Source organism: Crocuta crocuta, unplaced genomic scaffold (assembly GCF_008692635.1).
Source record: "Crocuta crocuta isolate KB4526 unplaced genomic scaffold, BGI_CrCroc_1.0 scaffold211, whole genome shotgun sequence".
In the NCBI taxonomy this organism is placed as follows: Eukaryota; Metazoa; Chordata; class Mammalia; order Carnivora; family Hyaenidae; genus Crocuta; species Crocuta crocuta.
Genome location: NW_027527939.1, coordinates 525,422 through 546,917, shown reverse-complemented (window position 1 = coordinate 546,917; position 21,496 = coordinate 525,422). Strand labels below are relative to the sequence as shown.

Here is a 21,496-nt window from a genome sequence, read left to right as displayed (position 1 = left end):
TACACTTCTTCATTTGGATTCACAAAGCACCTTGGGGACCTCTGATTCTGCAAGTCATATTATGATTACTCATTTATATCCACCTTCCTGATTATCTGTGAGTTCTTTAAGGACAAAGACTATGCAGCTAATTATTTTCTGTATCTCTGACATGAACGAAGACCCTGATGTAGATAAGTGACCAGTGAGTATGGTTGCATTAACATTTTTGAGCGTAGTCATCAAAATAGATCCAAAAGGACACTTAGTAACCTTTTTAATGTGCTTCCAGCTTACATCTATCACTGAATGTAACAAAACCTTTCTCTTTCTAAATATTGTCCTAGTCACTAAATCAGATTGGCCTCCCACATAACTGGCCCAAATTTCATAAATGTGGTATTACCTAGTAGGTCACGGTGTCTTAAAGCAGCTGGGGTTTAAGTTAGGCATTACGAAGAACTTCCTGAGGATTCATGATTGCCCAGCCCCAGAATAAATACAGGACTAATTGAGAGAAGGTTGAAGTTCTTGAAGCCTTTACATCAGATTTTTATTCTTGTTGAGTGGATTCGGTGGTATCCTGCTTTCAGCAGAGGAATGGATTGGTTCACCTCCCAATTTAACAGACCCTGAGCCTGTGGGTTTGGTTTGCTAAGACCGCTTTACTGTACCTGTGCACTCAAGGTTTCCAGAGGGCTTTCTATCCTTGGGAAAGCCATTAGGGGCACTCCACGGGGATCCTCGGGCTTGGGTTTGGAAGGAGATCCTTGCGTTCCTTTAAAGTTATGGACCACACACATTCCCTGCAGGATGAGGGGAAAGAAGACTGGAGTCAGGCTACAGCCAAGTCGTCGCTGAGGAGGGAGGGCCTTTCCTTCCCTAGAGTATCATCACCATAGTGACTTTTTTCTTTTGAGCCAGTGGGTCATAGGGGCCATGCAAAGACCTTGGGCATAGTTTAGGGTGTCTGCTGGACATGTTTCAGGGCTGACGAAGCATCTGTGATAATCACCCCATTGAGCCTGTTTCCTCAATTGTGAAACGGAAATAATAACACCTATCTCACAGATTTGTAATGATGAAAAGACACGATGAATGTAAACCATCTCATAATAACAGCTAGTTTGTTGAGGGCCACTCTGTGTCTGGCATTGTCTTGAGGATTTCACCTTCCTTCATTTAACCCACTCAGCATTCTTACAAGGAAGGGACTATTATCATATTCAACTTAGATAAGAAGCAACAGAGAAGTTAGATAACTTGTCCAAAGTCACACAAAGATTTCAACTCCACAGTCTCTTAATCATACTGCTATACTCTTTTGCCTTTTAACAAGTGCCAAATATATAGCAAACGATCCCTGTTGGCTAATCTTTCACTCCTGCCTAAGGTGGTCCTCCTTAAATTAGGTGACTACTATTTGCTTGAGATTAAACTACTCAAAATAGTGGCATTTTCCTTTATTGCTTCCATTAAAATACTTTCCCTCTAAATGACTACTTACTTTTCTTTCTTTCTTACTGAGGCCCCCTTCATAACTAGTCTGTTTTTACCATCTTCTCTGTTTCTTTTGCCCTGGTAGAGTTTATCTGTCTTTTCTATATTCAGTATCTTTGAATCTTTCTTGTCACTCTTCAAACCCTGTAGAACATTTGTATAAATATTCTCTACTTTGCTTTATTCCATCTCACTCTCCAGCTCTGCTTAAATCCCCTAGATTCAGGAAATGGGGGAACTAGGAGGTGTGGGAGCTCTGGAATTGGAAAGTCAGATTTATGGCTTATTGGTTGGGTGGCCATTGGGCAAGTTATTTATCTTTGAGCCCCNTTAAAAAAAAAAAAAAAAAAAAAAAAGAATATTGTTAGGCTTCTCCTAGGAGCATATGATTTGGTGTATATAAAGACTAGGACACATAGTAATTGCCCAAATAATCATCCACATCTTTTGGTATGGGTCTCTAGATGATTAGGGCTCTTTCGTGCAATATAGCCACAATTTAAAAAAAAATCTTTACAGGAAACACAAAACAATAATGCATGTGTGCTCTAAGTATGTTCCTGGTCTCAGACTCTTCTCTTCCTGTCTTCCTCTCTAAGTCTCCACTTTGGAAGGCTTCCAGTCTCTTCAAAGACATCTTTCCCCTCCCATTTCCAAGCTCAGTGTGTGTGCATGTGAGGTGTGTACATGTGCACAAGCAGATAACAGGGAGAGCATGGGGTCTGTCTCTGTAGGGGCCATTCAGTAGCAATTCTGGGTCTTACATAAAGATCATTTGTGGAAAACAAAATTTGACATTTGCCATCAACTGGGAAGGCAATAACAGAGCAAACGGTCCCTAAGCAGTAGGAAACAGGGCTGCAAGTTAGTGAGAGAAAGGAAGTTTAATACTAAGGCAGAGTTTGTACACGTGGCCTTAGAAAATGCAAGGGATTTCACAGATTTCATCCCATAAAGACCTCATGAAATAGCTCGGGACAGTATGTACTATTCTTTCTCTCTAGCTGGGAATATTGGGCTCGTGACTGATGGAGAGCAAAATTGTTTGGCTTTTGAGCCTAAGCCTTCACTGATGAACTATCGATCTATCTTTGAAAACCCCCTCTTCTCTTGAAGCCACCCATACTCTTCCCAAACTCTTTTAGTAAGCAATCATGGGAAAATATCTCCTATGAGAGATCAACAGCTCAGGATCATTCAGCACTGCTTTTCCTGAAGCTTCACCCAGTCAATTTGCATTGAAGTCCTCCATCTTTTACTTTAGAAAGAAAGCCTGGATTCATTTAAGATAATTTTGAATTAAAATGAAGCTTTCCCATCTCCATTGGGAGATCAGTGTTTTGAACAAATGGGAGCATTTCCTGTATGTCAGCAGGTAGAAGTGTTAGAAAAACTCTTGAGTTAGAAGTTAGGAGAGGCATAGGTGTATTTAGTATGTTGGAAAGAGCAAGGAGGAGGGTCAGTGCAAGGAAGAATCGTCTATGTATAATGCCAGTCCCTTTGGGTGCTTTGTATGGGGGATAGGCAAATTGGGAGGAGGGACATTCAGACTGTGATGGCTATTGTCTTTTAGGGGAAAGTTGATGAATTTTACTAGGGGATTAATTTCATGCACAACATAGGACTCTCCAGGCCCAGTGGTTTACTTCCAGGTATGTTTTAAATCCCTGAAGAGTATTTAAAAATTGTACCTCTGTGGTGTGTCCCTGTGATAAAATACTACACAGCAAGAAAGAGAAATGAATTATTGATACTTGCTACAATGGATGGATCTCAAAATAATCATGCCAGGTGAAAGATGGCCAAAAATGAGTTTATACTATATAGTTCCATATAGGCAAACTAATATAGAGTGTTGGAGAGATTAGTGGTTGCTTGGGAATGAGGGGAATGGATGAGGGAGAGAAGGATATATCTGTATGTCAAAATTTATCAAATTGTACATTTCATGTGGCATCTATTATCTGCCTATTATTCTTCAACAAAACTGTAAAAAAAAAGACAAAAACAATAAAAATTAACCTCCTCTTCTTCCAGTGGTAAGGCCACAAGTCTAAACGTCTAAACCAAACTGACTCCATGACAGGCTTTAAGTTTCCCCTCTAAAGTAGAAAGCCTGAGTTTCAGCTTCCCCAAAACTATCAGGTAGTTACACATTGCCCAAGGCAGGAGTAACCAAGGGTTAGGAAAGGCCAGCGACCACCCCTCCACATTGTTAAGGGAGAGGTCTGGAGATAGAAACTATAGATAGGACCCTGTTACCTAATGTTAAAGCCGAGTAAGACCCTAGGCTCGCTCTGTGATTGGTTAAATTTAAAAAAAAAAAATTTTTTTNTTAAGCCCGTAATAAAGCCCTTTGCTTTTGCATACGTGACTCGGACTCCTTGGTGGTCTTGGGATTTTTGGGGAGATCGCGATCTGGGCATAACACAATCCAACTGAGATTAAGAAGTTTCCTAGTTGAGCAGGTGGTGAGGCCCCCATTTATTTGAGGAACTAAAATCATCAGAAAAGTAAAGATATGGAGAAAATTATATTAGCCAAAACTCTTCTCCAGAAAGATTATTAAATGTGGTTGAGAAGCCACTTCTACTGGAAATTAGCTGCCCAAGAGCCATCTGTAGGTGATAGCAGATGCCTTCTAAAAAGTCTGGGTGTGGCTAGAGAAATGTTTTCATGCAGTGAGTGAGATATGCAAGTCTGGGCCAGAGCGGAGTTTCTGAGGGTGCTGGAGAAGGGGCTGTCTGCTTCTGCCCAGGCTCTTTGTTTTCTGTTCTTCCTTCAAGCAACACTTTCTGCTCTCAATACATTCTGAACAGATCTTTAAAGAACATTGCTTTAAAGAATAAAGAACACTGCTTTGAAGGTATGCTAACTTCCTAGTCTGCTGGACCCCTGTTCCCAGCCCAGTGTTGAAGGAAGTCCGCCACAGGCATTCTTCTCTCTGACCACAGGGGGGAATATGCAGTCAGATTTCTGAACGGAAGGGTGCTTCAGAAGTCATTCTTATTCTTGTAGCAAAAGGATGCATAATACTTGGAAGAAAATCGCAACTCACAAAGCTGGGGCAGGAGGAACACGGACTTACACTGTGCAGTCTGGCTAACCTGACTTGCCGTGATCCCGGACAGCCTTTCAGAGGGCATGAGAGAGGAGAAAGTGGAAAGCGGGGACGCTAACCTACCAGAAAGAGGGCTACGGCAGTGCCCAGGATGAAGCCCGCAATCACGTCGGAGCAGTGGTTCCGATATTCAGAGACCCGATTGAGGCCTGTCAGGAAGGCTGTGCAGAGGGTCCCGAGGCACAGCACTGGTTTAGCCAGTCGACTGCTCTTTGTCTTGATTGTGCTTGTGATGTACATCTGGAATAGGACAGAGACCAGCAAGTGACAGGCAGCCTCCTCGTGTGGTGCAAACACATGCATGCGCATACATGCACCAGCACGTGCAACAGCGGCGGTGCCAGAGTGGCCACACTGACTAGTTGAACAATTCTGCTAAGTCACGGAGGAAAGAATTTGGGTGGGAAACCAGTGCGGCCAGAACAACGGAGAGCCATACCCTAATCATGTCGCTTTGTGTTCTAGTGGGTCCGTAAACAGAAATAGCCATGCAGAGAGTGACTGTGTAATAAAGATCAGAGTCAGGGCATACAAGTTTTATGCAATAAATTAAAGAATCATTTGGGGGTGTTAGGAAACCCACATAGAATCTCAGATACCAAAGAAACCTTTTGGGAGAATAAATTTTATGAAAGAGAAGATCAGGTAGGGGAGTGGCTAGTACATTTTACTTTTGGTGTCTTCCGGAGTTCTAGCTGATCCTCCACACTTGTAGGCAAAAATTTAAAAGCACTGACTGGTTAGCTGGCTGACTGCATTAGGACTTCCGGATGAGTGTGTCACACAAACAGGTTTTAGTTGTGCTGGGAAACTGAGTCTCTCATTCCTTGGAACATCTGTGATTGGCTCTCTTCATTCATTTACTCTAGTGTGTGTGTTTTTTTTATTTTTTAAATGTTTCGTTGAGAGAGAGAGTGCAAGTGGGGAGAGGCAGAGGGAGGGGGACAGAGGATCTGAAGTGGGCACCGCGCTGCCAGCGAGTGAGTCTGAAGCGAGGCTGGAACTCACCCACCGTGAGATCATGACCTGAGCAGAAGTTGGATGCTCAACCTACTGAGCCACCCAGGTGCCCCTATTCTAATTTTTTTTAAACATTTTTTTTGAGATATAGAGTGAGACAGAGCATGAGCAGGGAGGGTCAGAGAGACAAGGAGACACAGAATCTGAAGCAGGCTCCAGGCACTGAGCAAGCGTTCAGCACAGAGCCCGTTGCGGGGCTCCAACCCACTAACTGTGAGATCATGACCTGAACCGGACGCTTAACGGACTGAGCCACTCAGGCGCCCCAGGTGCCCCTATTCTAGTAGCGTTTTAAAATATTGAACTCGGTTTTAAAATATCGAACCTTTCTATGGATTCCACGACATCCAAAAGGCTGGGAAAGGATTTCCTGACTTGAGGAAAGGATGGTGCAATTTATGACACCTGAGATGTGGACTGTTCTTATGTACTGTGAGGGGCTTGGCAACACTCTTAAAGTTTCATCGGCTCAGTTATCAAATGTGTACGGCCTCTTTCAAAGACATAAATGTGGTTAGATCACTTGCGGCAATGGTTATAAGAAACCACTAGAGGGCATTACTGATCCATCTCATCATTTCCTTAAAAATGTGATAAATGAGTCTGCAACTCTGAGAAACAGTATGCTAATACCTACAGTCTATAGTGTGTTAGTAAGGCCTCAGCACATACATGTTCAATGGATGCCTTTTACAATATTACAACGGAAACTGTTAATTTTGTAGAATGATGTTTCAACAGTGGTGTGAATAGAGAAGATGGAATTCTCTATCATATGTAATAGACCTACGAAAGTATGGTTTGATCAGGTACACAAATTAGGGCACATTACACCATTCTGGGGCTGTATAGGAAATGTTACTTAACATCTATACGAGATATATTTAACTTCAGTGTTTTATCTTTTTAATGTTGTTTTTTAATTACACCCTTTATCAATCTTTCCTATAAGATTACAAACTATTAAGAGATGGACTTAGGGTTAGTATTCTCTACAGTATTAACTAGTACTTAGGAGATCCTTGTTGAGTAATTTGTGAAAGCACTTCGCACATAACAGGGGCTCAAAAAAGTTTCACACATTGGAGTCTTGTATCAGGGTTTATCTGATTATAGTCTGTGGGGCATGATTTGAATTGGATTATATCTAAGTCCTTGAAAACATCTGCTATAGCAGCATCTATTCTGAGTGAACAGACTTTTTTCTCAAAAGAAATGTATATCTCATTTGATGAGACAATAGATTATTATGAGTAACAGATTTATTTTTATAATTATGTTCTACAAATTTCACACAGCAGTGATTTGAGCTTGATAAATATGCAGAAAAGGGTTCAAGAGTACATCGCTTCATAGAACTTAGGCTCTAGATAATTTAGAACAAATGGATATTTTGAAAGTTGGAGAACATGCCAAATGCCCGAGAGGCCTTTCTTTGTTTAAAGAATATGTGGGCTCTCTGCCTGCCTATCTATCTGTCTGTCTGTCTATCATAAAGCAAGGCTCACCAAGCTACAATTGATCTGTTTGAGGCTTCTAGATTATCTAGATGCAGGTTTCCTAATGTGGGGCAGCTGAAATAAATAATTTTTTATCTCATATTCATTAAAGAGTAGACTTAAAAAGGAATAACTAGGAAGACTAATTTTGGGTAATCTGTGTTTGACAAATTCATCCTACTGATGTGATCCTGTGAATGTGGGGCCAAAGAATCATTGTTTTAAAGAGTATTCAGCAATTTACTTGACGCTGTACTCAGCAGACTAGATGTGTGGTCAGTCCCCTTCTTTCCGCCCGGAATGTACGCCTCCGGGTGCTGGCAGGAGCACCCTTCCATCAGAGGCAGACTTTCATCAGGGTGCAGTTACCCTCACTTGAGGGGGGTGGGAACACGCTCCAGTGGGGTGTGAGGCGAGTCTTGCTCAGAACCTCTGGGAAGAATGGATTATTTGAAAGGGGTCTTTCCTCTACTTTCTCCTTCCCTTTCATTGAGAATCACTAGACTAGTCCCACCTGGAACATACATTAAGTTCAAGTAAGGAAAAGATGTGTTTTCGACCAATTGTTGCTCTCTACTTCTGTGCTCTTGTTTCTAAGGAAGCATAGGCCAGAGAAAGGAGAGATGACGTCATTTCCAAAATGGATGCAGTTCAAGAGTAGGAAAGTAAGAGGGACAGCATCTTTTCTTCTTGTATTTTAAGATGTGGGACACACTTTAGGTTTTCTCTGTGAAGAAAGCAAACAATGTAAAGAGAACATTATACCCTAGCTGGGGCAGTCGGAGCCTGTAGGATTTGGGGAGTGGTATCCAGGGGACTTAGGCGTGTTGGGGTCTTGTAGGATCACCCTTCTGTTCCGGCTAAGTGGTGAAGAAGAGGGTCAGGAGGAGCAGAGGAAGGCTGTGTTTTTATGCCGGTCCCGTTGCACCATCCAGGCAGCCGTTCACATTAACGCCCACACCTGCAAACTTGTAGGCAGGTGTAAGAAATGTATGCTGTTCTGGGACCAATGAAAACTTTGGCAAAGAGTGCTGTTGTGAGCGGTGGGAGACTCCCCGACAGGGTGCCAGGAGCCTCGGGCCAGCTCTAACTGTGGGGTTCTTACCTCTTTCTCTGGGGCTGTTTCTACATCTGTAAAATGGGAAGATTTGACTAAGAGATTATCCACATTCCCAAATCAGCATCCTCTGGCAGCTCGGTATGTGACCCTGGGGTGCGGGGGTGGGGGCGACAGCATGATGCTGTACAGGAGACACATGCTGTAACATGACTTTAAAAGTCACTCTGAGTGACAGTGACCGAAGAATGAAGGGGAGGAGGGCAGAGAGAGACACACAGCCCAGCCCACAACGCATCTTAGGAGTGCTGGCAAGGCTGGGCTACTCACCGTGGCATATAAGGCGGAATAAATGCTCAGAGCAGCGTGTTTGGAGGGAAAGGATCTCCGAGCCTTTTCTATCACTTCCATGTCCCCGGTACAAATGTTGCCATTGTTTATGAACTGGTGGTGTGCTCGGCAGTCTGTGCTGGTGTAGTTCGGCTTGCACACTGTCAGGAAGTATGGTGTTAGGTGCCCCGTGACCACTTGTCCGGCGTTTACAAAAATGTCAGTAGCAAAAAGTCCGAAGGCAAATACCCCTACAAGGAGATTTGAAAGGATTAGGAATGGTGCACCATCAGTTGGTTTTGTCCCTGAGAGAGCCTATCAAAGAGGACCTCGCCAAATTGTCCCCCCAGCCTTTATCTTTGCAGGGCTTCCCAAATCATCATTCCATCCAAACTGATGCAGATACTCTGCTGTTAGCATTTTAGTGTTTTGTGTAAATCAGAAGCAGCATGTTCTAATGGGAAGGACTAGAATTCGGGGAATCATACAGATCTGGGCTCCATCTGGCCCCAACGTTGCTGACATTCGCAGAAGTTATTTGCCTTCTCTGAACCTTCATACCTACAGTCACAAAATGATTGGGGGGGAGTGATACCTCAGAAAGAAGTTGGCAAGATGAAATAGGATAGGTACAAAATACTCACTATGGGGCCTGGCTTCAATAGCTACTCCACATCAGGTTTTTTTGTTTTTTTGTTTTTCCAATAGGAAAATGTATTTTGCCTGCTCCTGTTTGGAAATGCAAATACTCTGAGGAGGAGGAGGGGATATTTATGACATCATGGCGGGTGAGAGTGAATGAGACTGTCAGGGAGTTATCCCTGAAAGGGAGAAAAAAGGTCATTTCAGAACCGTTGAATGAATTAGATGTTTCATTGGATGTTGGGCAGAGAGAATGAGAGAGGGGGAGTGTTACAGACAAATGTTGGTGACTATCAGTTTCGTACTGCTGCTGTAAAAAATTACCACAAACTGAGTGGCTTAAAACAACACAAGTGTATCTTTTTATAGCTCGAGAGGTCTGAAGTCCAAAATAGGTTTCCCTGGGGGTAAAAGCAAAGTGTTAGCAGGGTTGTGTTTCTTCTGGAAGCTTGAGGGTAGAAATCATTCCTTGCCTTTCCCAGCTTCTAAGCTGCTTTCTTTCCTCGTCTGTGACCCCCTTCTAGCAATTATATCACTATGACCTCTGTCCTCCCGTTATGACTCAGTTTCCTGCCTCCCTCTCTCTTTTTTTTTTTAAGTTTTAGTTACCTTGAAAGACGGGGAGAGAAAGAGAGCAGGAGAGGGACACAGAGAGAGACAGAGAATTCCAAGCAGGCTCTATGATGCCAGTGCAAAGCCCGATGTGGGGCTCAAACTCACAAACTATGAGATCATGACCTGAGCTGAAGACAAGAGTGGGATGCTTAACCCATTGAGCCACCCAGGCCCCGCCTGCCTCCTTCTTATAAGAACCTTTCGATTAAATTGGGTTCACCTGACCAACCCAGGCTACTCTCATCTCAAAAGCCTGAGTTTAATCACACCTGTAAATTCCTGTTTGTCATATAAGGTAACAAATCCACAGTTTCCAGGGATCAGGATATGGACATTTTGGGAGAGAAGGGGATTACTCTTTTTGCCACACTGATTTTGCTGTTTGGCTGAATCCTGTGGGTAGGCTGTATTTCCTGGACTTTATCTGTCCTCTGGAAAATTCCACAGGATTAGTCCCAATAAGATTGAACATGGTAAAGCAGAATTCCTTGTAGGAAGCTTCAGTGTGAACACTTTCAAAGCCTACACAGTACAGGTCTAGATTATTGGTGGACTATTGTCTGTTAAATATATCAAAGGGGGCTGTGCAGAGTCGAGGTACATACAAGTTGCTTGAAGGGATAAAGACTTCCCACATGTAGCTTAATTATGTGAGACGTTGGCAAGCATGAGAGTCAGTGTTAACCCTTGTAAATGTCAAGGATCTGCTATAGTTTCAGTTAAATTTCTACCCAGCTTTGACTCCCATATTCAATGCCCTCCATCTGCAAATTGTGCTGATATCAGCACCCAAAAGTTGATCCATTATAGCAGAAGTGAAGACAAGTTTGGCTGAAACCTTCATCCGGTTTTCATTTTGATCTGTATTGATTGCTATAATTTTCTTTTTTGTGGCTTTGCCAGGATGTGCTTTATCACAATGAGAACTGGCTCTTTTAATAGCTTCAGCCAGCTCACTCTCAGAGGGTCTGACCTCTGAGAGTAGGCAATCATTGATCATTCGTGGCAATTTTCACCCCCAGGTTCAGGAAGTCTGAATGGTTCGAGATTTTTTTTTTTACACCTTTAAGCAAGATTCTTAAAGACTAGGTCTCTGGCTTTTTCAAGGGGGCAATAAGTCTGTCTGGGCATACTTTTCTGGGAAACCAGGGTAATTTATGATTTGGAAAAGGACAAGTGACAGCACTTTCCTCTGGCATTTTGTCAGAAGTGCTTCCAATTAGGGCAGGTTCTTTCTGAGACATGATTTCTAGGCTCCTTGGATGGGTGTCTGAAATGCCAGCTGTGTGGTCCATGGTGACTCAGTGATGGGCACCTCTCCTCTTTATTGTCCTGTGATATTTTTGTAGAAAGTTGCTTTCCCCTCTTCTCTGCCTCTTTAGGATCATCCCTGCTTCTCCTAATGGCTTAACAAGCATCTGCTTTCCAAACAGTTCATTCTGGTGTATTTGATCTAGCTTCAGAGAGGCACTGTCATGGGCCACCTGGCTGTCACAGGCCAGGCCAACAAAGGGCGGCAGAACGTGCAGCAGCGATTCACAGACAATGTCCTATCACATGGGCTTTTGTAAGACACTCCAGCCATTGCTCTTAACCCTGAGCTACTTGTGTGTATTTTACAAGCCTCAGAAGCTAATAACAGCTCCTTTTGTGCTCAGGGTCAGGTGAATACCATCATGTTGCAGCGCATGATCTGAAGGAGACGTTTTTAAAATGTCTATAGAAACTACCTTGGTGTCAAAAAATTCTTTAAGTGAGGTCATATTTTTGAAATTTTAACAGATACATTTTTCATTCCTATAACCCTCCCTAGTGGCTTCTATTTATCCTATGAATCTGCTCCCAATAGTGTTCCTTGCTTCAGGGGAGCTCATCACATTTATGAATGAATTTATAGCTGACACAATTGCCTAAAAGTAAAGTGCTCTTGATTTGCCAGGGCTGTGTGCTTGAGACACTTGTTATTGTTTTTGCTTTGTTTGGAATTCCAAAAAGGCTTAGATGGGAAGGCTATGAGCCACTGAGTTTCTAAAATCAACCCTAAAGCGGGAGTGGGGGGTGGGGGATGTGGCTGAGGGTGCCACACAAGGAGGAGCCAGAACTCTGGCTGAAGGAGTGAAGAGGCACTCCCATGCGTCCTGCCTCACTGGCTGTCAAATCCAGGGGCAGGGCAATAGAAGTCTCCAGAATAATTTCTGGAAATCCATTTGAAGAGTGTCCTAACCCACTCAGGGTGTAGCTCAGGAGCCCTGCAAGCCTTTTAGAGAAGCTTCACACCCAGAGTGGTATCAGACTATGGGTACCTGCATTAGCAATGGCAGAGGGAAGGTCATATTCGTTGAGGCCAAGGGCCACCTCACAAGACTCATACGTTCTGGTGTGGTGTGGGGTAAGCAGTTGCAAATTCCCACATCCCTAAGGGATGATGGGCATTGGAATGCTGACAGGCTCAAGAAGCTAGAAGGGCCTGGGATTAGGACAAAGAGATTGATAATGATATCTGCGGTCCTTGTCAGGATGACATATGTCAGCTAAGGAAACCTGAGCACGCCTCTTCTTTGTTTTTGTTTTTTTAAAGCTTCTTTATTTCTTTTGAAAGAGACAGAGACAGCGTGAGTGGGGGAGGGGCAGAGAGAGCGAGTGAGGGAGAGAGAGAATTCCAAGCAGGCTCCACACTGTCAGCCAAGAGCCCAATGTGGGGCTGCAACTCATGAACCATGAGATCATGACCTGAGCTGAACCTAAGAGTTGGATGCTTAACTGACTGAGCCACCCAGGTGCCCCGGCCTCTTCGTTGTGTAAATATGATACCCATCAGACAAGCCCAAGGATAAAGAAAGAGGAAAATGGAGGTATTAAAAAGTCCTTATTTTTTTCCTTAGGAGTCTATCTGGGTCCATCTGATCTCAGTCTGTCTTTGGACAAATTAGGATCTTTGATCACTAGTAATCTGGGACATGGAGGGCAAATTCTGGGACCCGGTCCCTGCTATGGAATCAGTGCAGGGTTCTCCCCTTTAACTCAACCACGAACATAGCAGAACAGTCACATAACTAGGAAATGTGCATGAGGAGAACCACCAAAGCCACAGATAACTGGCATGCTGGAAAAACAGGACTCCTACCAGGATGCCGATTGGCCTTCCAAACAAAGAACTGGTCAAATACATAACCAGACTGTGTGGTGTAAGGAGGATGCTATTACTTTCCACACAGATGACCTTCATTGGGAAGTCTAGACCCANGCGGGGGGGGGGGTGGGTGGGTGAGGGAAAGACTACAGTCCTTTTAGCTACAAAGATCCTGTGACCTTTAGAGGTGGGGCCTCTAAGTTGAAGGCCAATTGCTCCATATTAATCATAAATGTGTAATTTCCAGTGTAACATGGCAGCTCACTGACAGCCTCTGGTAGGGCATCTCTCGGTTGTCTACTCAAGTACACATGATGCCTGTGAAAAAAGATGGGAACTCATAACATCAACCCAAAGGGAGAATTGGTAAGGGATTTCCATTATCAGTAAGTGACATGGAGTGAATTTACTCTCGCTCTGTCTATGTCTCTCTCTCATATACAATTTTACTTCATGAAAACACGTACAGTTTTATTTCATGAAAAACTCAAGCTTCTCCTTAGAAAACAGAGGTCAGGGGAGAAAACCTTGGGAGAGATTTCCTTTCTGTCCAACCATCTGGCCCCTGACTCAGAGATTCAGGATTTAGATTGCTCAGAAATAGGGCTGGAGTCATTCCATTGGATGAGGTCTGCTCTTTGAATTTGTCTGAAACTCTTTCCTCTCCTTCTTCATTCTCCTAAATGTATTCGGAGACACACTCCTGGACAGCAAGTCGGCGGAAGAGGCAGAGGCATGGGCAGTAGCGTCTTCTGGGAGGAATGGACCCACGTGCTCTAGGGAGCAGTGCCTGCTGGGCCTTGTAGTTTTGTGTGCTTTTCAACTTTACAGGAGTGGGGGTGCAAGGAGATGCCAGTGCCCTGGACTTGAGGATCTCCAGCAGAAAGCCTGCTACCCAGGGACTGGACTCAGGCTGTGCACACCTCCCTGCTCTCAAGCTGTAGTTCTGAGGAGTGGGCCAAGAGCAAGCCACATTTCTGTGGATGAATACTGTGTAGAGGTCTTGCCTCGCTTAGAAGTGAATAGGGAGAGAGGTGCCTGGGTGGCTTGGTCAGTTAAGTGTCTGACTCTTGATCTTGGCTCTGTCATGATCTCACAGTTCGTGAGACTGAGCCCCGTGTTGGGCTCTGTGGTGACAGTGTGGAGCTTGCTTGGGATTCTGTCTCTGCCCACCTCCCCTCAAAATAAATAAGTAAACAACCCAAAAGAGCAACTAGGCACGGGCGCCTGGGTAGCTCAGTTGGTTAAGTGTCCAACTTCAGCTCAGGTCATGATCTCGGCCCTGTGTTGGGCTCTCTGCTGTCAGCACAGAGTCCTCTTAGGATCCTCTGTCCCTTTCTCTTTCTGCCCACTGCCGCCCCCCAACTTGTGCTCACTTAAGTGCTCTCTCTCTCTCAAAAATAAATAAACATTAAAGAAAAAGAGTGAATAGAGAGAAAGAAACAATCACATACTCAAAAATATTTCTATTTGAGACTAGTAGGAATTTTACATTTGTGTGATTATTGAGTAATGTCCGTCTCTCCCACGAGAATTGTAGAATATACAAGCTCAGAGCACTGACCACATCTATTTTAACACTGCGCGCTAAGTACCTAGTATCAAATGTGGCACACAGTAAATATTTCATACATTTTTGTGGATCAATCCATGAGCTGCTAAAGAAACTTCAGAGCAATAATAGGAGAAGAGGATAAAAAAGCATAGGAACTTGTCTGAATTTTCTAACTCATGTTGTCTCACATCCTTGATTCTACTGAACACAGGGTTGATATCAAACCAGTTAGCATGTAAGCTGTAGGGACTATGTCTCTTTTTTATAAACTTCACAAAGTCTTGTGTAGTCCCACTTAGCAAATAAAGAGAATAATTGAAAACTGAGACTATGTAAATGTCTCATGAGTAGGGACACTTGTAAGTCCTCATTTGTGAATTAAATGATTTTTTTAAATGTTTTATTTATTTCTAGGAGACAGAGAGAGAGAGAGACAGCGTGAGCAGGGGAGGGTCAGAGAGAGAGGGAGTCACAGACTGAAACAGGCTCCAGGCTCTGAGCTGGCAGTCAGCACAGAGCCCGACGCGGGGCTCGAACCCACGAACCGTGAGATCATGACCTAAGCGAAAGTCGGACGCTTAACCGACTAAGCCACCCAGGCGCCCCATGAATTAAATGATTTTTGATGCAGCAAGAATGAAAAAAGAGCCTTAAGTTGGTATATGGAGATCCCTGCCTATATACGTAGGAGAGACTTCCTCCTGGGGAGATCTGTGAAGCCCGAGAAATCCAGAAATCATGACCAATTTGGGTATAGTTTTAGACACCTTTGAGAGAAATGTCCCCATTTCTGATGCTGAGAAGTTGCAATGCTTGTCAGTTTAAATATTAACCCAGGGACACATGAAATCATGGCTCCTACCATTCTCACATAGAAAAACTAAAATATAGAACTTTAAAAAAGAAAAGAATATTGAAAAAGACATAAAAACGAGTTATCTGGGTTAGGTCGGTCACAGTACTCTCTGAAAAGGGGAAGGACTCCCACTCCTCCATCAACATTCTTTCTCAGCCTCTCATGAACATTTCTGAAAGGGGGCCGATCCTGTGTCTATGTTTAGCAAAACAATGCAGTGAAAGAGAGGATTGAAGAACTATTGTGTTATGTGCCATTGAGAATGTTTCAACATTTGCTCGTGTTCAAAATGTAACCAGCTTTGTGAATCTTTTGTCATAGTTTTCCTACTATGACATTCGAGCAACAAGGAAACCCACCCTCGAATCAATTCCTGGCCTTTGTTTTAGTGGCAAAATGGATGAAAAGCTTATCCCACAGGAACAAGTAGAAGCAAGTGGCATGAGTTCATCAGTGTCATTTTCAGCAGTGGAAGGGGAACTACCTAAGGAATTTTTATGGTCCGTTTCCTCATGCACATTCTGATTCAATCACCAACTCTTAATTTTGGATCCTATCTTTCATCAAACCTCTGGAACACAAGGTACAAAGAAATGCACAGAGTTCCTTTTTGCTTTTACTTGTCACATCAAGATCCTTAGTGGAATCTCAGTGGAGACAGTCATTTAGCTGTTGCTGTCAATTCAGCTGTGAAGACCATTCTTTCAAGAAATAACCATTGCTTTAGGAAAAGGTAAGTAGGTGAAATGTCTTTTTTTATTTTTGAGAGAGAGAGAGTAGGAGCAGGGGAGAGGGGGAGAGGGGGGGAGAGAGAGAGAGAGAGAGAGAGAGAGAGAGAGTCTCAAGCAGGCTCCATGCCCAGTGAGAAGCCTGACCCAAGGCTTGATCTCATGACCTGAGCCAAAATCAAGAGTAAGATGCTTAACTGACTGAGCAACCCAGGTACCCTAGAATGTCTTCTTTTTAATATGATTTATTCAAACTGAAAGTTTCCCAATGAAGAGACTTATCTGTGTTACCATGTTCATCCCGTTTCCTTATAAGGCTATACTGCACAGGTGAGATATTTAAATAAGAGTGCCATGGATACTAGGTAATGATAATAAAGATAATAAAAAGAATAGCTAACACGCTGTGCTTAGTATGTACTAGATATTGGTCTAAATGCTTTAGAATATAGTTCACTCAGTTGGCACCACAACTCTATGAGTTAGACACTGTTAGTATCTCCGCATTTCACAGAGACGTCAGTTAACTGGACCAAGAAGAGCTGAGATTAGAAACTAAATAGTATGGCTCTAAATCCACACTCTTTCTTTAAGCTGATTTATTTTGTAAGAACATTTTGTAATTTGTGAGCTTGATATAGATACTAGTTACCACTATTTTTGTAACTGAGGGAAATAAATGTTCTCAGTACATTTTATTTTTTTAATGATTATTTATTTTTGAAAGAGAGAGAGCGTGCGAGTGAGGGGCAGAGAGTGAGGGCACAGAAGATCTGAACTGGGCTCTGTGCTGACAGCAGAGAGCCCAATCTGGGGCTCAAACTCACAAACCACAAGATCAAGACCTGAGCCCAAGTCAGATGCTTAACTGAGTGAGCCACCCAGGCTTGATTATAAAGTTATTTTTAAAACAAAGGAAAGAAATAAGGACCCTATAATTCTAACAGCCTCAATCAAATATTCGACTCCATATGTGTTATTCATTCTCTGTAATAATAAAGTGCCTTTTACAATATGATGAGCTGGTGGTTTTAAAAAATACCTCATATTTGTCATTATAACCACTCATCATGATAAATGATGAAGGATAATTACTTAATAAAGATGATGGGTAATCAACTAGAACCCTCCCCTCCCCAAATATTTTTATAAATGAAAGAATAAACAAACACATCTCTACTTCCCCAAAGCATAAAATTACATTTCTTGATGACATGGTTTCATCTCAACTGGAGTGTCTTTTTTAGCCCTCCTTTCTGAGGACAGTTTCTCAGTGTTTTTCTCTCTCGAATGTCTGACTCTTCTCTTACTCCTGCTGGCCTTTAAATAACTGCCTCTCAATTCCCCTAGGCAGTGTGCATCCAAATGCTTGAGGGAGACAAAGATCCTAAAAGTTTGCCAGAGGCAGTTGAATTTTACAATCAAATGGAGAAGGTGGGTTCAGGTAAGTCTAGGAAGTATGCCCTAGATAGAAACTAAATGTGGAGAGGGAAGATTTTAGATTCCTTACCTACCAAAGAACCTAACAACGGGCATATCAAATTCTGAAGGGCTTCCAAATAGCAGCTCCTGAGTTCTGTCCTTTCTGATAACATTTGTAAGTTTCTAAAAACAAAGCTGGTGGTTTGATTTCCCTCCATTCCCACCACTGACCAGCATCAAGCCCTGTTGGTAACAGATAACTGATCTGGTGCTGTCGCCCTCTGCTTGATGCATTTCCTAATCACTCTTAACATGTTCTAATGCAATCATTTCACTTGTTTCCAAAGCACCATTTTTTTAATTGAGGTATAATTGACATAGAGCATTAGTTTTTTTAAAAAAATTTTAAATATTTTTATTTGTTTCTGAGAGAGAGAGAGAGAGATAGACAGACAGAGAGACAGAGAGCCAGCAGGGGAGGGGCAGAGAGAGAGAGAGGGATACAAAGAATTCAAAGCAGGCTCCAGGCTCTGAGCTGTCAGCACAGAGCCTGATGTGGGGCTCAAACTTGTGAAAAGTGAGATCATGACGTAAGCTGAAGTCAGATGCTTACCTGACTGAGCCACCCAGACTCCCTGAACATTAGTTTCAAGTGTGCTGTATAATGATTCGATATTTGCATATATTGCAAATTTTATTTTTCACCTAGAAGGCTTTGAAACCATACTTTATCGATTGTTGGACTTCATTTCCAATATTCAGACAGTATTTTTGTATCTCACTATGCCTAATTTTGTGATGTGTGTGGAATCTTCATAGTAAAAATATTCACATAACATTTTAAGCAAAATCTAAAGCATAGTTTTCTTAAATTTTTAAAACTGAGGGTGGTCCTGCTCCCTGGAGCATTTTGCAATGTTCAGAGACATTTTTGATTGTCACTAGTGGGACAGGGGTCTGGTGTCATCTGACACCTGGTGTATAGAGGTCAGGGATGCTACTGAACAGCCTGGAAAGCACAGGACAGTCCCCTGCCTCTATGCAGAAAAGAGTGATCTGGCCCAACATGTCAGTAGTGCTGAGGTTGAGAAACTCTGCTTTACAGCAGAGAAGTTCACTGATGTGCCACGAATTTTCACAGGCTCATCTGTAAAGTGTTAAGAAAATAGTAATCTACTTGTTCCTTTCATTAGAGTCCAGCCTTTAAACACTGGTGCTGGGAGGGCCCTCAGGGAGGAATCACTAGAGTCTCATGTGACTAAGAAACGTTCCTCTTGATGATGAGAGTGCCCTCTAGAGTCTGGAGCAGGAGTCTTGCTCTGGACTGTAACGTTCTGGCTCACGGAGGACGGCACTCAGGGGAGTGGATTTGTTCCCTGCACTGAGCACAGCAACCACAGGCAGCCTCGTCACCACCTCTGCCTACCTAAGCAGAGGTCAGGCTCTGCCTTTCGGTCATTCAGAGATCCGAGCCTCAGTATCCCTCTTTCCCCTGCATCTCTGCTCTTGGGAAGGAAGTACCAAACAGGTCAGTCTTGAAGTCGGATGGCTTGGTGCTCACGGAGCCTAGAAACTGAGGTTCCATTTTCCCCCCTGAGATCCATCTTGGCTTTCTCCTCCTAACCTATATCCCAGAGCTTCAACACTGGTTTCTCCTGCTGAGTTCCAGAAATATCTACATCTGCTTATAGGCCCATGCCCTGCCTTGCATTTGGCCTTTTTCTTTTAAGGTCTAGAACTAAAGTTGGGTGTCTGGGCACTACAGGTAATTTATTTTTTTTAAAGAAAAATTGGAACCTCAGCTTCCTCAGTTGGCACATGGAGCTGGCCTAGTTCATGGGGCACCTAGGTTCCTGAGACAGTCGCTGTCCTGCTATGAAGTCACGGCCCACTCTAGACAATTGTCTTTGTAGGATGGCCTTTTATTTATTTATTTATTTTTGTCATCAAGTAGGCTAACATACGGGGTATACGGTGTGCTCTTGGTTTTGGAGGAAGATACCCGTATTTCATCGCTTACATATGACACCCAGTGCTCATCCCAACAAGTGCCCTCCTCAATGTGCATCACCCATTTCCCCTCTCCTCCCCCATCCACCCTCAGACTTTAAAATCACATATCTGCCCCCACAAACTCCCTATTTCCTTTTTCTACATGATTTTTCCCTATAGCACTTATCTCCTAATGAACACTACAATTTACTTATTTATTTTATTTAACGCTTGGTTCCCCTCCTGGAATATAAACTCAATGAGGGTAAATAAATCTCTATTTGATTCACTAATGTGTCCTCAACACCTTAATCAGTGCTTCCCATATGGGAGATGCCAACAAATTATTTGTTGAAGGTTGAATGAATATGATCAGTCCTCCAGTTTATAATTTAATTATAAATACTGAATGTACATAGAAATAGACTCACTGAATCCAGTGAAGTCTCTTTTCAGATAAAGTACATTTAAACGACTTTCAAAATGGAGAAGGATTTTCTAGTTGTCAAAAAGACTGACATTAAGCTTGTCTCAGGGTATCAATTCTTATGACCATAAAACACTGTGACCTTTGAAACTGCATTTAAAATATTCATGCTCCATTTAGATCATAGTTAATTTATGGCAATTAATTAGTGTTACATGAATTAACTGTTTACCAGGGTACTTTCTATTCTGTCCGGTGCTACCGCATCCACACACCTGACCTAAATGGCATAAGACTTACTTGGTATTTAATTAAATTTTTATTAGAAGTAATAATGAAGCAACTATGGGATCCCAAATGGAGAGACCACAATAAATAGCTTCTGGGTGACAGGCTATTTTAGTTGCTAATAGACAGTCTAATCTTGACATATTTAGATGAGTTATTTTTCTTTATCCCCAAAGACATTAGTTATTCAAGAAGAGATAGTTAATTTAGTTTTTCTTCCACATGGCAAACAACCCCAAAATGCTCACCAAATTCTAATGCTTTTTATTCATTACTTTCCAATATTAAATAAAAAGTTATTATTTAATAATTGATATTTACAAGAATATGTTTACTCAAGTATATTTGTAAATGAAAAGAATTTAACTAAATTTATCTTCATGAATTTTTGGGAAAATGTGACTTCCTTATTTTGTCTTTGCTCCTGAAAAAAGAACATAGTGGTTTACGTCTTTTGAGAATGTAGATCTGTGTGTTGTTGCTGTTGAATTTAATGCAACACCAAAGAGATGCTATAAGAAAGAAAAGGGCTGGAGAGGAAAATGATGAGGCAAGGGAGAAGTCCAAGTGTACATTACTAATTTGGTTACATCTGTTCTTATAAAATGCTGGTGAAATTTGTTAGTTGAGCCAACTCTCTTCCTCCTTCCCACATCATGTAAACACAACTTGAGAAATTAAACAGCCATTTAGAAATGGGCAGACCACTTAGGAGGGTACATCCCTACATCCAGGAGGCCGGGAATCCTTCTAATAATGATAACTTTCAGAAAACCAATTTACTGTTGTATCTGTGAATCAGAAGAATCCCATCTTCTCTGTCAAGGCCAACATGCCTAGCCTTTGTCTACAGGTAGAGATGGCTTCATTTGAAGGTTTTCCCTTTAACTTCACTGTTCTTGCCATTTTCTTATTGAAAATTTAAATTTGGATGTGTGGGGTGGAGTGAGGGGATGCTGTCCAAGTCCATGCCACCCAGACAAGGGAAGACTGAGAGCCAAGGCGCCACACTCAGCTCTGCTTCCTACACTGAGAACCACAGTAAAGGACTTGGCCATCCTTCTGGACAGCCTTTATTTTGCCTCTCTTCCTCCTTGCCCCTTAAAAAAATAATATTTAACTCTTTTTTCTATCTTTAAAGTTATACATATTCATGATTAAAATGAGAAATTACAGCATATAAAGCAAAAGATAAAAATTATGCAACCATTCTCTTACAACTCAGAAGGGACAACGGGCAACTTTTAGTGTATTTCCCTTCAATCTTGTTTCCTCTGGGACACACGCACACAAATAAACACATACACATACACACCTAGGATACTGTAGCCTTAT

At 42.4% G+C, this 21,496-nt stretch overlaps 1 protein-coding gene across 1 annotated transcript in view; it reads right to left on the bottom strand.

The window, feature by feature from the left end:
• Window positions 1–644: 644 nt before the first annotated feature.
• The window catches only part of PLPPR1 (phospholipid phosphatase related 1), a 257,394-nt gene continuing 236,542 nt past the window's right edge, over window positions 645–21,496 (bottom strand). The window contains exons 5-7 of the mRNA XM_077752261.1: window positions 8,507–8,757; window positions 4,664–4,840; window positions 645–785 (exon numbers count right to left, since the gene is read on the bottom strand). Of these exons, the coding sequence (XP_077608387.1) occupies window positions 645–785; window positions 4,664–4,840; window positions 8,507–8,757 (569 nt within the window). The remainder of the gene's footprint in view (window positions 786–4,663; window positions 4,841–8,506; window positions 8,758–21,496) is intronic.